Source organism: Electrophorus electricus, chromosome 1 (assembly GCF_041902795.1).
Source record: "Electrophorus electricus isolate QZ-2024a chromosome 1, ASM4190279v1, whole genome shotgun sequence".
Lineage (NCBI taxonomy): Eukaryota > Metazoa > Chordata > Actinopteri > Gymnotiformes > Gymnotidae > Electrophorus > Electrophorus electricus.
Genome location: NC_137497.1, coordinates 15,143,721 through 15,162,076, shown reverse-complemented (window position 1 = coordinate 15,162,076; position 18,356 = coordinate 15,143,721). Strand labels below are relative to the sequence as shown.

At 40.5% G+C, this 18,356-nt stretch overlaps 1 protein-coding gene across 1 annotated transcript in view; it reads left to right on the top strand.

Moving 5' to 3' along the window:
- Positions 1-1,027: 1,027 nt before the first annotated feature.
- LOC145657362 (NLR family CARD domain-containing protein 3-like) overlaps positions 1,028-18,356 on the top strand; it is an 18,484-nt gene continuing 1,155 nt past the window's right edge. Inside the window, exons 1-6 of the mRNA XM_081711717.1 lie at positions 1,028-1,186; positions 2,909-4,706; positions 7,689-7,859; positions 15,083-15,256; positions 18,011-18,057; positions 18,291-18,356. The exon at positions 18,291-18,356 is cut by the window's right edge and continues 1,155 nt beyond it. Of these exons, the coding sequence (XP_081567843.1) occupies positions 1,150-1,186; positions 2,909-4,706; positions 7,689-7,859; positions 15,083-15,256; positions 18,011-18,057; positions 18,291-18,356 (2,293 nt within the window). The 5' untranslated portion in view covers positions 1,028-1,149. The remainder of the gene's footprint in view (positions 1,187-2,908; positions 4,707-7,688; positions 7,860-15,082; positions 15,257-18,010; positions 18,058-18,290) is intronic.

Below are 18,356 nucleotides of genomic sequence, written 5' to 3'. Positions count from 1 at the left end.
CTTTGGAGAGTAGAATAACGTCAAACACACACACACACACACACACACACACACACACACACACACACAGTTTACCCTGAACTGTTAAATTAACAGCTTTCTATATTAACCCTCACCCTGGTTTCTGGTCAGTATCTGATAGTGTCCACCATGGGTGCAGCCTGTCAGGGTGCTTCACCTCTGATTATCCTGCCTGCTGCCCCACAGCTGCTCTGTTACACCTCTCTCTCTCTCTCTGTCTGTTCTGTTGCCCCCTGTTCTGTGTGGATGGTGTAAATATAACTGGTTGTGTTTGTCATTTCCCAGTAACTGGTGAAGCACCATTCACATAAACATTATTCTGCATCACCAGAGTGAGGGCCAGGGGCAGCTTCTCTGGTTATTCTGCTCTACTGTCAGTACAGTGTTTGGGTTGAAGCCATGTATCACATCATCATCAGCATCATGTACACAACCATGAATTTAACTTGGATGTTTATAAACTGTAGATTATCCATTAAAGTCTTTGGTTTGTTTGTCCACAGTGACCAGAAGAAGCCTGTAAACATTTCTAAAGAAAAGCTGGAGTCAGTGTTCAAGGTGTGTGTGTGTGTGTGTGTGTGTGTGTGTGTGTGTGTGTGTGTGTGTGTGTGTGTGTGTGTGAGGGGGAAGGGTCTTTATCATTAGAGTGTGTTTAGATCACAGATCATGATGAGACTCTGTGGTTTACTAGTTCATGCTTTACTTTAATGGCTTTTTTGTAATTTAACTGATAATGAACAAAACTCAAACTTCACAAACTATTATAACTTTATAAAATTAACTAATATTTAAACTTTAAGATACAGCTCAGTTAATGTGATGCTTATGTTCTTTTATAAACCATAATGTCCACATGACCACACAATTCCCCTCAGTTCAGTCCTCTCTTCTGTTTAATTGATCATCCTGTGTTAAAAAGATCTGTATATAACACTAGTTTTACTGATACTGTTTATTCAGGAGCTGGAGGACAAAATCATCTCTCTGGTGAAGAATGAGCTGAAGAGATTTAAGAATCTACTGAGCTCAGATTACCCAGCATGCACTGAGAGACAGGTGGAGGATGAGGAGGATCAGAGCAGTGTCAGAGTGGGGGCGCTGGAGATCACACTGCACGTCCTGAGGAAGATGAACCAGACAGACCTCGCTAACACACTAGTGACCAGTAAGAGCTCTGGGTCATGACATTATTACATTTAGCAGGTGCTTTTATTGAAGAAAAAAAAATAGTGAGTACAATTCAAGCATTTGAGGGTTAAGGCAGTGACAACAGTGGCAACTTTGTAGTGGTGGGGCTTGAACTGACAACCTTCTGATGGTTGGTACAGCACATTAACTGCTGGACTGTGTGTCATGTGTTTGCAGAATGCTGACGTTTTGGGGATACATTGTTATTCTTTAGGGCTGAGATTTAGTTTGACCAATGAGATTTGAACACAAATCACTGGCAGATGTTGATAGTTTGGTTTTTTTTCTATGTCTACATACCCCCCCCCCCCCCCAACCGAGTGTCAGAGTATATGTTCATGAATGAAACATGTGAGAGTTTGGATACAATCACCATCAAGTTTACTCACAAGTGGAATAGTTCAAGTTGTCAGACACCAGTGATCAGACCTCAAACCAGCCCATCTATCCATAAACTCAACCCAAAACCTAATCCTAACTCACTCTGGCCCTAATCCTGACTCAAACCCTATCCGAAATCCAGTTAAAATCCAGCTGTCAACTTCATGTCTATAACATCTTGTTGAGTATGGATTATTCTTGTTATATGTTCTCAAGTTCACACCTGCAGATATGAGCTTTGATACTTCAAATAAAGTGAAAAGCTACTGAATTCATCAGATTATAAACAGATTTATTTAAAGAGTTAATTAAAACACTCCTGAATTAATTAATCTACTGAATGTCTTCAGATGCTTCACTTCTGTTACATCACTAATGTGTTACTGAGGGACTTCTGAGCGTTTATTTAATGTTAAAGCATCACTTAAAAGAAAGTGTCACTTTATTCTTCGGAACTGAGATTAGAACACAGATCACATTAGAACACAGATCACAGATCACAGGTTGGAACTGAGATTAGAACACAGGTCCTATCTCACGGATCACATTAGAACACAGGTCCTATCTCACAGATCACATTAGAACACAGGTCCTACCTCACAGATCACATTAGAACACAGGTCCTATCTCACAGATCACATTAGAACACAGATCCTATCTCACAGATCACATTAGAACACAGGTCCTACCTCACAGATCACATTAGAACACAGGTCCTATCTCACAGATCACATTAGAACACAGGTCCTATCTCACAGATCACATTAGAACACAGGTCCTATCTCACAGATCACATTGGAACACAGATCCTATCTCACAGATCACATTGGAACACAGATCCTATTTCACAGATCACATTGGAACACAGATCCTATCTCACAGATCACATTAGAACACAGGTCCTATCTCACAGATCACATTAGAACACAGGTCCTATCTCACAGATCACAGGTTGTCCCCCCTCCCCTTCTTGTCCAGTCTGGGTTGTAGATCATCTCAGTCAGGTGATGGTTACCAGTGTGTGTGGTGGAACCTCAGCTGGTTTCTAACTACTGATCATTCGGTGTTATTGATAAGCAGTAAATATTATCAACAAAATAATGTATAATACAATGTCTGTTAATCTTGAAATATAAGGTTTTCAGTCCTTGAACTGACTAAGATTTACTACTGGAAGTTTCATGCACAATCTAGTAGGAATAAGCAATCTATTTATAACAATCTATTTATCTCTTTTCCTGTAACTCCTGTAATGAATCTTTTATGAATGAATCTAAAAGAGATTAGAATATGTTCTGTTGTCTTCCTCTTTTATCAGAACTGGCCCCTGCTTGCCACAGAAAGCTCAAATCCAAACTGAGGGACAAATATCAGAAGATTTATGAAGGAATCTCTCAGCAGGGAACCACAGCACTTCTGAATGAGATCTACACAGAGCTCTACATCACAGGGGGAGGGAGTGGAGAGGTCAATAATGAGCATGAGGTGAGACAGATTGAGACAGCGTCCAGGAGACCAGCAACACAGGAGACACCCATCAAATGCAGTGACATCTTTAGACCCTTACCAGGACAAGACAAAACCATCAGAACTGTGCTGACTAAAGGAGTGGCTGGAATTGGCAAAACAGTCTCTGTGCAGAAGTTCATACTGGACTGGTCTGAAGGAAATGTAAATCAGGATGTTCTCTTCATATTCCCACTTCCTTTTAGGGAGCTGAATTTGCTGAAGGAGAAAAAGTTCTGTCTGGTGGAGCTTCTTCATCACTTTTTCCCAGAAACATGTGAATTAAAACCTAAACATTATACATACTACAAGATTCTGTTCATCTTTGATGGTCTGGATGAGTGTAGACTTCCTCTAGATTTCCAGAACAATGAGAGATTGTGGGATCTAACAGAGTCGACCTCAGTGGATGTGCTGCTGACAAACCTTATCAAGGGGAATCTGCTTCCCTCTGCTCTCCTCTGGATAACCTCTCGGCCAGCGGCAGCCAATCAGATCCCTCCTGAGGGTGTTGACCAGGTAACAGAGGTAAGAGGGTTCAGTGAACCACAGAAAGAGGAGTATTTCAGGAAGAGAATCAGTGATCAGGGCCTGGCCAATAGAATCATCACACACATGAAGTTGTCAAAAAGCCTCTACATCATGTGCCACATTCCAGTCTTCTGTTGGATTGCAGCCACTGTTTTAGAGAGAATGTTGGGTGAAGCAGAGAGTGGAGAGATCCCCAAGACTCTGACTCAGATGTTCACACACTTCCTGATCTTTCAGCTCAGACACAAGGATCAAAAGTATGGACAAAGTATGAAAGGACAAAAAGGTACCACTCACCCACGTCACATGAGAAAACATGTTTTGGCCCTGGGAAAACTGGCTTTCCAACAGCTAGAAAAAGGCAACCTGATCTTCTATGAGGAAGACCTGAGAAACAGTGGCATTGATGTCAGAGAAATGACAGTGTATTCAGGAATGTGCACTCAGATCTTCAGACAGGAGTTTGAGCTACAGCTGGGGAAGGTGTTCAGCTTTGTACATCTGAGTGTTCAGGAGTTTCTGGCTGCTTTATATGTGTTTATTTCCTTCATCTCCACCAACACCAATGTGCTGCAACAGAAATACTCTGGATTTTTCAGTATTTTCAAAACCCCAATGTCTGTCTTCCTCAACAGTGCAGTGGACAAGGCCTTACAGAGTCCAAATGGACACCTGGACCTTTTCCTTCGCTTCCTTCTGGGTCTCTCACTGGAGTCCAATCAAACTCTCTTACGAGGCCTACTGACAATGAGAGGAAGAAGCTCTCACAGCAGAGACAATACAGTCAAGTACATCAAGGAGAAGATCAGTGACAGTCCCTCTACAGAGAAATCCATCAATCTGTTCCACTGTCTGAATGAACTGAATGATCATTCTCTAGTGCAGGAAGTCCAAACATACCTGAGCAGAGGAGCTAACCATCATAGAGCCAGACTGTCTCCTGCTCAGTGGTCAGCTCTGGTGTTTGTGTTGCTGAACTCAGAAGAGCAGCTGGATGAGTTTGACCTGAGGAAATATGACCCATCAGAGGAATGTCTACTGAGACTGCTGCCAGTGGTCAAAGCATCCAGAAAAGCCATGTGAGTATTTTCATTTAGAGATGAACAGTGGGCGTTCATCTGCTTGACTCAGAAGGTCTTCTGTGAAAAATGAAAAGGAGAGTGAGAGAGAACATTAGAGAGAGAGCAGGATAGAGAGATCCTACATTAAAGCACATGTAGGTGATTGAAGGCTCCAACACCAGGTGCTTAAGTTAAACCATAAAGTTGTGGAACATTGGAATGTAGTAACACTGTCCAGTGATTCAATACAGTCCAGTGATTCATTAGTCTAAACATATTAATGATGGTTAAATGATATTTGATGTCATGGGTAGTTGTGTGTCTGTGTGTTGAGAATGGTCCTACATTTAAAACAGTGGCCAACAGTGTTTATAGTTCACACTCAGTAAAACAGCCAGAGAAAATGTGCTGCAGTGTAACTTATAGAAGTGTTCAAGTACAAACTATCAGTGTGTACATGCGCACACACACCACACAGCATAACATACAAAAGGGTTCAAATATGAACTATCAGTTCAGCTTTCTGACCAACATTACAGTTCAACCACTACTGACCAATACAGAGAAAAGTGCACAAGGATGAGCATGACCAATGTATACACATGTGCACACATGCACACACACAAATATATATATTTCACACTGATGGCAGTTTTCAAACTTTATCACATGTTTTCTTTAGAGCTGATGATGATGATTGGGCACATTATAAAGGTGTAGGTGTTAATATGACTACATCTGAAAGACTGTTTAAAGGTATAGGTGTTAACATTTTCATTGTTTAAATATTTTACCAAGGCAATTTGTCATAATCTAGTTGTAAATAGGTTTAAGTCAAAATAAACTAACATCATTAACAGCAACTGATTCCAGTACTACACCTTGAGCTCTGTGTGTACTTGACTTTTAATTAGAAGGTTGCTGGTTCAAGCCCCGCCACTGCTGGGGCCCTGAGCAAGGCCCTTAACCCTCAATTGCTCAAGTTGTACTCGTCAGAATTGTAGGATGCTTTGGATAAAAGCGTCAGCTAAATGCCATAAATGTAAAATGATCAGTGTAACATGCAGTCACTTTCACAGCTCTGTGTGATCAGTGTAACATGCAGTGACGTTCACAGCGCTGTGTGATCAGTGCAACATGCAGTCACTTTCACAGCTCTGTGTGATCAGTGTAGCATGCAGTGACGTTCACAGCTCTGTGTGATCAGTGTAAGATACAGTGACGTTCACAGCTCTGTGTGATCAATGTAACATGCAGTGAGTCTCCCAGAAGCTAATGCTGTTACTACTGTCACTCACCTAAAACTGTAGCAGGCTACTACTGTTGCTCACATACAGTGGGACCAATATTTCAGACCACTAGTGAAAATGATTGTTTTGTATTTCTCTCAAGTTTAATACAATGCTTTTCTTTACAAATCATATAATCAGCATAATTTGAGTGAACAGTTGAAAGTTTTTTTCATGAATTTCAGAAAGTGATAGTATTTGGCTCTATTCAAATGTATGTAAGCACAGTTTTGAAACTGACCATATCAATTATTTTGTACAAAAAGTCAGATGTCCTTGAGTCCTCACACAAGCAGTGTAGGAGAAGTGAGTCAAAGTTCTGATCCAACTGAAACATGTGAACCATCCTCTTCTCCCCAGTATTTTACTGCACACATACAGTCCATGAAGGACAAACTCCAGGGACACATTTCATGTCAACAGCAGACATGAGATAGTTGCCTCACACACACTTAACTGGCCGATTGTGTCTGAGTCACACACACACCTGACTGACTGATGGGGTCTGAGTCACACACACCTGACTGACTGATGGAGTCTGCCTCACACACACCTGACTGATGGGGTCTGCCTCACACACACCTGACTGACTGATGGGGTCTGCCTCACACACACCTGACTGACTGACTGGGGTCTGCCTCACACACACCTGACTGACTGATGGGGTCCCTGACTCAGCTATTAAGCCTCCGGGATTCTCGGTGCACCACAAAGACAGAACTCAGGACCTCACTGGGTAAAGCAAAGACAGAGGAGAATGTTTCACGATCAGTGACTCATAGTGTGAGCACAGGAATGTAAATACTAGTAGAAGATTCTGCTCTCTGCATTCTGTCCATTCCTCCATAATCACTACTGCAGTGTTCATCCCACCATCATTACTACTGCAGTGTTCATACACTAATATTCACTAGTGCAATTTTCATTCCTCCATAATCAATACTACAGTGTTCATTATTTCATAGTCACTACTGCAGTGTTCATACACTAATATTCACTACTGCAATGTCCATTCCTCCATAATCAATACTATAGTGTTCATTACTCCATAGTCACTACAGCAGTGTTTATTTCTCCATGATAAATACTACAGTGATTATTCCACCATAATCAATACTGCATTGTTTATTCCTCCATAATCACTACGGCAGTGTTTATTCCTCCATAATCACTACTGCAGTGTTTATTCCTCCATAATCACTACTGCAGTGTTTATTCCTCCATAATCAATACTGCAGCGTTTATTCCTCCATAATCAATACTGCAGTGTTTATTCCTCCATAATCAATACTCTGCGTGTCTTCCAACAATATTTTCTGTTTGTATATTAGTGTATTTGTATTTGTGAAACATTGAATGAGATCTGTGTTGTTCTGTTTCCTGTTATGGTGTTAAGGGTGGGATATTTTGATATTTGGACTCTGATTATGGTAACTGCCATTCACTGACTTATGAACCAACCATCCATTATTTGGTCACCTGTCTTAGGTTGCTAATGAATGTTATTTGTCATGTCTTTGTCCATTTTGTCTTTGATGAAGACACAGTAGTGTTGAAATGTTACTGTGTTTGTAAAATTAAAAGGCTGAAAATGTATCAGTGTGTTCCAGACCTTTCAAGCTCTTCTTTAAATTTTTATTAGCAGTTCAGATCTTTTAATTCATCATCCTCTGACTGAACTACATTATTTACTGTATTTACTCTTTTACAGACTATCTGGCTGTGGTCTCACTGAAGGGTCTTGCAAATCTCTCACATCAGTTCTACAAACAGAAAACTCACTGAGAGAGCTGGAGATGAATAATAATGACCTGCACAATTCAGGAGTGGAGCAGCTCTGTGCTGGACTGAAGAGTTCACACTGTAAACTGGAGATTCTCAGGTGAGTTTCTGTGACTATTTTTGAATGTAAATAAAGAGCCATTTTAAAAAGGTCAGTGTCAACTCCCTTATAGTACAGTATTAAACAAACATTGTCAGGCAAAGTAATGCAAGGAAATGTACACTTTTATATTATATTATAAAGTTCTCTTCTCTAAATATTTCTAAATATATTTTTCTGTTGAAACCTCACTGCATTTCATTAAATGACCACACTGTGGAGACAAAGAGTTACATTTGTGATGCATGGGCAGAGTTTCAAGTCTAAAAGAGAAATATAACATTGTAAAGAGGAGACACAGATGAGTCCTTGTCCACATATACAGGTGTATTTATTAAAATGCTGCTTCAACTAAGCGCTTTGGCATTTTGTCCACAAGCTGCATTTTTGCTCACCTGAGCACAGAAATTTAGCAAAATGTCTTACAGGATGAATATATTCAGAAACTCCAACAACAGTGTTGTAAAATGAAGTGTTCTAATGTAAGATTTTCACTGAGTGATTCTATCTAGTTTATGTATGGAAACACTGTAAACATCAGTCATTCTAATCTCTCTGAAAATAAAAGCCCTTAAAATCTTAATTAAAACATTTAAAGCTGAACCATTGAGGTTCTGGGCACATTGCAGGACACTTTTACAATCACACGATTCCCTTGCATTTATGGGTGGGAGACCCTGTTCTCATTATGATTTACACCGTGTGTTCAGCACATGTTGATATGAGCTGAACTGACAGCTGTGCTGGAGGAAATAATGCAACAAGTTAATATTCATTCAATAGACCTGAAAGGTTTATTGGTTATTCCTTAAGATAAACCTGTGATCTCTCTCTACGGGTGTTTTTATGAAACATGTAGCTGGCTAATATTAGTAACCTTAAGCTTGCCAAGTTACAGTATATTGTCGGTTACTACACCTGGATACCTCACGCTAACATCATATTAGCTTGACTTAGGAGTGAATGTTGGCTGCTAATTTTTTCATCAAGCCAGAGACATCAAACAAAAATAGAAAAGTGATGGTAGAAGATGTGGAGTCAGCAGAGAGAGAAACTGAGCAGACAGCTGACAGTAAACTCAGGACATCTGAACACAGTAGTGAGGAACAATGTTCAGCACTGGACGAGTGAACCTGTGGACTTAATTACAAGAGAGAAAGAAAGACACACAAGACACAGTAATCAGTAATCAGGAGATTAGGAGGAGAGAAGGAGTGAAGTGTGTGTGTGTGTGTGTGTGTGTGTGTGTGTGTGTGTGTGTGTGTGTGTGTGTGTGTGTGTGTGTGTGTGTGTGTCACACTGGATGTTCTGTAACAAAGCTAATGAGGCTAATGTTAGCTTCCTTAAATCTAAGGAAATGGCTAGAATATAAAATACTCCTGCTTGTTCGTTTACAGTTAGTATAGAGAGACAGAAAACAACCAGGATGAAGAGAAAGAGTAATGCTATTGCCATGGCAACCTTCTTTAGTAAGAAGACAGTAGGAGAGAGAAAAGACAGAAGAACTTGATGGTGAAAGTGTCCAGGAGGAGGACATGGAAGAGAGTGGACACAGCAGACAGAGACAGAGGAGCCAACTGTGTCCACTCTCACTGTAGCCCCACAGGTCTGCTGTAGTGTCAGCTGTGTCCACTCTCACTGTAGCCCCACAGGTCTGCTGTAGTGTCGGCTGTGTCCACTCTCACTGTAGCCCCACAGGTCTGCTGTAGTGTTCGCTGTGTCCACTCTCACTGTAGCCCCACAGGTCTGCTGACTTGTTTAGTTGTTTTTTTGTGTTAATGTAAATGGTTGATTTCAGTCAATAAATTAGTTGTGTGAAGTAGCGATATTGTGTGTGTGTGTGTGTGTGTGTGTGTGTGTGGTGCATAGCATGTGTGGTGTTTTGTAATTACATCAGAACTTTAGATCAGACATTTCTGCACCCATAATTCATCATTTGATACTACATAATTCAGATACACTGAGAATTATAACCACACATAGAAATATAACCACACGTAGAATTATAATCACATGTAGAATTATAACCAAATGTAGCAATATAACTACATGCAGAAATATAACCACACATAGAATTATAACCACAAGTAGAATTTTTGGAATCTTGAAATACAACCTTTTTCGAGGGGATGAGTCAAAGAATGGAAGATACTTGTAAATGATATAAAATATTAAGTGCTAGACAGAAATGAAACCTTTCTCAGGTAATAATATTTATGTTTATGTAACCCACACCCTTGATTTATTGGTGATGATTCATTCAAATTGTAATCTTATGGGTTAATTAATGATTCCCTGACTGACCTCATGTGAATGTCATAATCTGATAAGGAATAGAACAGTATGTAGTTTATTATACACTATAATAGTGGTTTTACCACTGTATTAACTTGTGTACCCTGAAATTCCTCTGTGCTGTAAGGCCATTTTAATGTGTCACCACAAGATGTTCACTGGTCCCACCTGTCCCCCCAATAAATATGTTCTGCAGGACTCTACTGGACATTTGGTGCTAAAATTATTTGCCAGCCAGTAAACCAGAGCTCACACTGTTTAGATCAGGACAAATATGACTACTGTTTATACACAGTAAACCAGACCTCAAACTGTTTAATTCACGACCAATATAACTACTGTTTGAAATCTTATTTATTATATAGATCGACACAAGTATGTTTCATTTACTGTTTATAATGCTTCACCTCAATTGAAACTTGTGTGTGTGTGTGTCTGTGTGTGTGTGTAAGAGAGAGAGAGAGAGAGACACAGAACTACTTTGTGTAAGAGAAACAGAACTATTATCTGTGTGTGACCACCACTGATAGAATGTGTTCCTCACTGGACCCCTTGCTGTGCTCCTTGTCTTTGTGCTTCCTCCATACAGGAGAACAAACACTGACCACAGAAAATACTTAAAACCACAAGATGTCTGAAGGGCTCAGAAGTTCAGTAACAATAGTGAAGGTGTTTTGCAGGGAAATTATATAAAATACAAATAGTGGGAGATTCAAGGCACTGTTCTGTTAAGAAAAAAGGAAAAATGTGTAAAAATCTTTTATTTAATGCATTGTTCATAGCAACAACTGTGGTCATGCTACAGTTTTAATATGTTACACATTAATATTTGTCCAGGCTACATCCCACACATTATAGTATCAGGGTCATCTTTAGGGTTCACAAATTAAGAAGAACATTATCTTACAGTGTTTGATAAATGGTAAAGGAGTGTTGGAGGCAGCCATCTTCAGTTGCTGGTTATTTCAGCTGCAGATGATTAGAGAGAGATACCAACCTTTATACATCTCTGTTATGTGCCAGTGTAGGGGGAGAGTCCACAACAGACACTTTATTCTGGGCACAAACCACTATTACAAAAAAGTAATAGAGGTCTACAAACATGCCATCTGTCTCTATGGGGAGTATAAGTCAGGATAAAAAACAAACCCAACACCTGCTCCACCCCAAACTTGTCTTCATTAAACATAAACCAGAAGGGAGAAAAGAAAATGCAGTAGTAGATGTAAAAAGTTCAGATCCACTCAGTGAATGTACAGTAATCTACACCCAAGATATTTTATGTTGATACACACAGCCACACAATAGACTACACTACCCAACAGTGGCACAATGACCTGGGGAAGTTGTTCTAGGACAGAGCCAACTCTGGAAACTGAAGGTACAAATCTGTGTTCTATTAGCATGCCTGTGTTCAGTCTGTCTATTAAATCTTATCAGGCTGCAGTTATGGAGTGTTTGTAGTTTCACTAACTGTAGTGTGGTAGCAGCAGGGTGTGTTTGGGTGTGTGTAGGGCACCAGAATGGTCAGAAACAGTATAACACCATTATATGTAGTGAAGATATTGTTCCTAATATTTTTCTCAACTAAAACTGGGAGCACACGAAACAGCAGAAAACACTTTGGTCTAGAAATACAGCAACAACCTTGTGATTGTTGCCCTTGTGTTTTTAGGAAGTCTATGTTGACGTATTAAAAATGTCAAAAGGTACAGTAAAAACACCACAAATTCTTAAAATTGTACCATTTGAAAAAAAATAAAGGTAGTAATAACATAAATATCCAAGAAGCACTTGTAAACAGCAGTAACAGAAATATGAATGAGGTTTCTCAATTTGAGTGACAGTAATTTTATCCAGTCACATATGTGGTAGGACGGGTCGTGCCGGCAGAATATTGAATGACGTCATTACAGTGGCCAATAGCATCAGAGGAGCTGTTTTAACTTACTGAGGTGAAGAGAACTGTAGTGGATCATGAAAATGACAGAAAATCTCACAAACTGGAATTGGAGGATATTTGCTGCTATGGTGATTTCCAAGAGAAAAGGAAAATACCAGAAAGGGACAGACATAAAGTAAAAGTAGATGGACTAAGACAGACAGACAAAGCCTGTATGAGTTTTTCACTCAATTTCTGATCGTCATTCATGGCTAACAGCTAACTAGCTAATGTTAGCAAAGAAAATCTGTGTTGATTTGTTTGGTGTGTTTACTGTTCAGCACAGTTATCTAACAAGCTAACAGTCTCAACAATTTGACCAAACCGTCAATACACAAGATTGGAAGTCTTGTCGTTGCAAGAATCAGTCTTGCAACAAACAGTCTTTTGGAGAAATGCAGTTGGATCGTCACGTAGTTGAGAGCAGGAGGGTGAGGGTGTGACGATGTAATTTATAACATCTGGTGTTCATCAAGTACAGGTGTGTATTAATCAGTCATGTCCCTACGTCGGTATAAACACATATAAACGTGGTTACTAGGTTACAGGTGGTCACTAGGTTACAACCACGGTCAAGTCATCCGCGCTTTTAAAATTTAATGCGCCTATATTCGCGATTTTACGGTATTTCGCTGCTCACCGCACTCTAACTCTTCCTAAGCAAAGAGAAACAGACGCGTATTTTTAAGCGCTTTGATGGACATGCGCGTTTACTACATTTAAAAGTACAAAATACAGTTTACTTGATTGAACTAGTTTAATTGCATGATTAGATTAAACACAATTGGTAATATATTTACACAGCTTAATAAGCATTGTGGGAACTGCTTTTTCTACATCTTGCTTCTCAGAAGTTTATTCTAGAGCTTGACTGCCAGCTGAAACAGGGGTTATCACTAGTGAAATGTGGCAAATGTGCAGGTCAGGGGAACTCCAGGGCTGAAAAATTCCACTGCCAATTGAATAGTGGACCTTGGATATCACCAGATCAAGTTTGAAAAGATTCTACTGCACCAGTTTTTAATAAATCTATATTGAAGTCTTTGTATTTGTAATGATGTTTACATGGCCATTTAATTCAGAGAAAGTATGATTACATATTTTTCTGAATTTTAACATAATGTAAAAACAGTTCCACTACCACATGTGAGTAGGAGCCCTTGACTATTAGAGTAAGTTTGGACACATGTCACTGTACAATATCTTCATAAATCCACATTAAAGTCAAACTACCTTTAGGCGAAATAATGCACTAATTTTGTATAAACTAAATTTGGATATCTATTTCTCAGAAATGTCCCATAATGCCAAGACAGTTCCATGACCACATAAGAGTACATTTATATTTACATTTACGCCATTTGGCAAACGCTCTTGTCCAGAGCGACTTAGAAAACTGCTTTGTCATTTCCTCATAGAACAGATCATAGCCAGTAAAGTAGGTTAGAGTCCAAGATACCAATGAACTAGAATACTATTGAAATACAGGGATCAATGCTAATGCAGAGAAGTGCAAAATACATATAAGCTCTATAACAGTGCAATCAGTGCAATAAACAATAAGTACTACAGTTAGTCAACACAGGAGCAGACAACATAAGAGTAATAAACATCCTACAATAAGTACTTGAGTTTCAGTTAGTCAACATAGGAGCAGGATCAGTGGTCATTTAAATATTCCACAAACAGATGGGTCTTCAGTTGGCGTTTGAAGACTGCAAGGGACTCTGCTGTCCAGAAAGCACGCGGAAGTTTAATAATCCCATATTAAAGTCATACTGCCATTAGGTGAATTCATGTACTCATTTACAATATGCTTGGATATCTGGATATCTATTTCTCAGAAATTTCCCATAATGCAAAGCAATTTCACTATACTATATACTATGGAGTATGTTGTAACATCTGTTGTATCTACTGTAGAGTATATTGTAATATTTGTTGTATCTACTGTAGACTATAATGTAATGTCTGTTGTATCTGCTGTAGAGTATATTGTAATATATGTTATATCTACTGTAGGGTATATTGTGATATCTGTCGTATCTACTCTAGGGTATATTGTAATGTCTGTTGTGTCTACTTGCAGTCTAGCTACCTGTAATCTTGGGGAAAACACTTGTGAAAAGCTGGCATCAGCTTTGCAACTGCCAAATCCCTCCTGAGGGAACTGGACCTTAGTAACAACGACCTGAACAATTCAGGAGTGAAGCAGCGCTCTGCTGGACTGAAGAGTTCACACTGTAAACTGGAGTTACTCAGAAGAGATTTGTTATAGTCAATAAATATTCTTCTTGTATCTAAAAATAAGATGAGCTTTCTAGTGAAATTCACTGGGAGTATTAATTTGGCCACATCTTTCATCTCACAATTCAATTTCTCTACTAATAGAGCAGGAATCACCTTCTTGCTAAAGAAAAGACTCCTAGATTAAAGGACTGTTGTTTATACCTGTTTTAATGGCATAAACAAAACCCCCATATATATAAGTATGCATCGCTGAGGATTCTTAGGCATTTTCTCTGCATTGTCACTGGTCCTGTCTCTATATTAAACATGTCATTAAATAGTTTTCTCTGATTCACAGGTCCAGAAATGTGACAGTGTTATTACTCCTGTTATCACAGCCAGATGTAGAATTCTGCCAAGATTTTACTGGCATCATCTCATACAGTCTGACATGTAACAGTCTTATAAGACCACTGAAATCACACAGTGCAAGTCCGGCTTTAGGGTTTTTCTGATGTAGGTTAATAGTGCACTAGAGTTCTAAAGGGCAGGAATAAAAATAAGGGCTAAAATAAACACAGACAGAAGTGATCTGGAGAAGAGTGAACAAAGCCATCTGCCATGGAGGATGCCATCTTGGAGATGAGAGTGGAGGAACCTCCAGTACAGTTACCAGCCCCTCTAGCTGCCCCATGCAGGCTGGTCTGGAAGTGCATCTCACTCTCTGTCTCTCTACCTGTTTCCCTCATTTCTGCAGACTGTCTGGTTGTTTGGTCACAGAGGAAGGCTGTTCTTCTTTGGCTTCAGCTCTGAGGTCAAACCCCTCCCACCTGAAAGAACTGGATCTGACGTACAACCACCCAGGAGAGTCTGGAGTGAAGCTGCTCTCTGCTAGACTGGAGGATCCCCACTGCAGACTGGACACACTCAGGTATGGAATGTTACTGTGTGCATGCGTATGTGGGTTTGTTTGTGTATGCTTACGTGTATATGTGTGTGTGTTGGTGTCTGTGTGTGTTTATGAAAGACTGAGAATGAGAAAATAATGAAAACTGAGTCTTCCATTCCTGAGTAGTGCAGTTCCCATATCATACTGTGGTGGCTGGTGAGTTCACTCTCTACTGTTCTCCTGTAGGAACTGCTGAGTTTTAGTTGACATGCTACATTTCCTCAGCCTCCTCAGGAAGTACAGATGATGTTCTGTCAGGAGTTTAGAAACTTTGTTCCATTTTTTGAGGTTAGTTGTAATTCATTTAAGAACCACAGGGTGTCAGTAGCAGTAAGTTGGTTCATGTGTGTAGTGATCGCAAAGTGAGAGAGAACAACTCCAATAGTTAGTTATTATAGTTATTGTAGTTATTATATCTGTGCTAATGCAGTTGCGTCTGCGTACATCTCATACTTATTGAATACATCGTGGTTGTGTGTAGTTTATTTTATTGTTATTTGTAATCACAGATCATTATTTGGTGGATAATGTTATTCTCTGTGAAGTTTGGTGCATTGTGTGTTGTGTATATTGGTACGTATTGTGGCCGGCGTGTTGCTGAGTGTCCTTCATGCGGTTCAGTTTCATGTTTCCTTATGACATCAATAAAACTGAACAAGAGCTGAATGTTTTTGGAGTTCTGATGTTAGGAGAGTGTTAACCTGCAGGTCATGTTGTGTATCATACATAAACAGAGGACACAGCAGATACTGTTGGGATTTCTTTATGATGTGGTGTGTGTTGTAGGTCGAAGTGAGGTCTTCACTGATGTGTTGTGTGTTGTAGGTCCAGGTGCGGTCCTCACTGATGGGGTGTGTGTGTTGTAGGTCCAGGTGAGGTCCTCACTGATGGGGTGTGTGTGTTGTAGGTCCAGGTGAGGTCCTCACTGATGTGGTGTGTGTTGTAGGTCCAGGTGCGGTCCTCACTGATGGGGTGTGTGTGTTGTAGGTCCAGGTGAGGTCCTCACTGATGGGGTGTGTGTGTTGTAGGTCCAGGTGAGGTCCTCACTGATGTGAACTCCAGGAAGGTGAAGGAGTTCACCCTCTCCACCTCCATCTCTCCTGTCTGTAGTGGTGTGTGTTGTTGCTTTACTTCCTCCTTGGGTCAATAATAATCATCTTCTTGGTCTTGTCTGCATTCAGGGAGAGATTGTTGTCATGACATCATGTCACCTCCCTCCTGTATGCTGTCTCATCCAGTGATCAGTCAAACCAGTTTGATGATGCTGGTGTTATACTGGGCGGCCACGCAGTCCTGGGGGGTCCCAGTGTTCACAGTCCTTGTGCTGGATGTACATTGCCAGTTCTGACTGACTGATTCTGTCTGTTAGAAAGTTCAGCCCCCATTTACAGAAGGAGGGTGTGAGTCCAGTGGTGAGTGTTTCAGTCAGTTTGGTTGGGGTGACTGTGTTGACTGCTGAGCTGTAATCAGTGAACAGCACTGGAACATAACTGTCCATGTCCTCCAGATGTGTGAGAGACGTGGATGTCAGTGCTGACAGTGTCCTCAGTGCACTGGTTCTGACGGTCTGTAAACTGGTGGGGGTCTTCTGGCCAATAACGGACATTATAGTAGTAAGAATATAGACAATAAGGAGCAGAATAAGTAGTGAGACGGAGAGAAATAAATAAAGAAAAATGGAACAATAAGCAATTAAAGTCTAGTCTTGTTTTCTAGAAGTCCTAGTCTGGTCCCGACGGTGTGTGCATGACCGAAACTCTTCCTGTACGAGATCGTCCATGAAGGGCAATGGAGAAGTAGCTGTGTGGGGTGGAGGTGTGAGAGGCTACAGCAGGGGGCATCAGGGGGTGGTGGGAGGAGCCATGGCAGCTGAGAAAGTAACATCACAGCATCAGGGGCAGGTGAACCTCAGCAGAGAGAGAGACTAGAATATTAGACATGTCCAGGTAGAGGGTGTGTAAATTAGGAAACTATGATGTGCAAAAATGGATTCTGGCAGATGTAGCTGTGGCAGCACAGCTAAAAGGAACCACAGGCATGATCAACACTCCGCCGCTCTCAGCCAACTAACTAGAGAGACAAAAGAGAGGTGAAGTGACAGCATCACATCCCAGTTTACCAGAACTCCCAATGCCCATGGACCCCCAGATCTACACCTTTACCTAAGATGGGAAGTAGTTAATAATAAGTAGGTGTTTTCAGCCTTAAATATGGAAAATCTCAAACAGTTATAGTAAGGTAATTGCATAGTGTGGGAGATTTGTAGGAAAAGGCTCTGTAGGTCTTTGTGTCAGATAGAGAAATGTATGCCTGTGTGCGTGCTTGTGTATGTGTGTGGGTGAGAGAGAGAGAGAGAGAGAGAGAGAGAGAGAGAGAGAGAGAGAGATCTATTATCTGTGTCAGAGAGCGAGAGAGACAGAACTATTATCTGTGTGAGACAAAGAAAGAGACAGTACTATTATCTGTGTGTGAGACAGAGAGAGAGAGAGAGAGAGAGAGAGAGACAGAACTATTATCTGTGTGAATGAGAGAGAGAGAGAGAGAGAGAGAGAGAGAGAGAACAATTATCTGTGTGTGAGACAGAGAGAGAGACAGAACTATTATCTGTGTGTGAGACAGAGAGAGAGAGAGACAGAACTATTATCTGTGTGTGTGAGAGAGAGAGAACTTATCTGTGTGTGAAAGAGAGAGAAAGAGACAGAACTATTATCTGTTTGTGTGTGTGTGGTTCTTTAGGGTGGAGCACGCAGGGGAGATCAGAATCAAACCAGGACTAAGAAAATGTAAGAAGTAAATGTACACACACACACACACACACACACACACACACACAGACACACAGACACAGACACACAGACACAGACACACAGACACAGACACACAGACACAGACACACAGACACAGACACACACACAGACACACACACAGACACACACACAGACACACACACAGACACACACACAGACACACACACAGTATTTGTGATCTCTCCTCTAATGTCTCTTCCTGTGCGCAGATGTGTGTGATCTCACACTGGACCCAAACACAGCACACAAACATCTCTCTCTGTCTGAGGGGAACA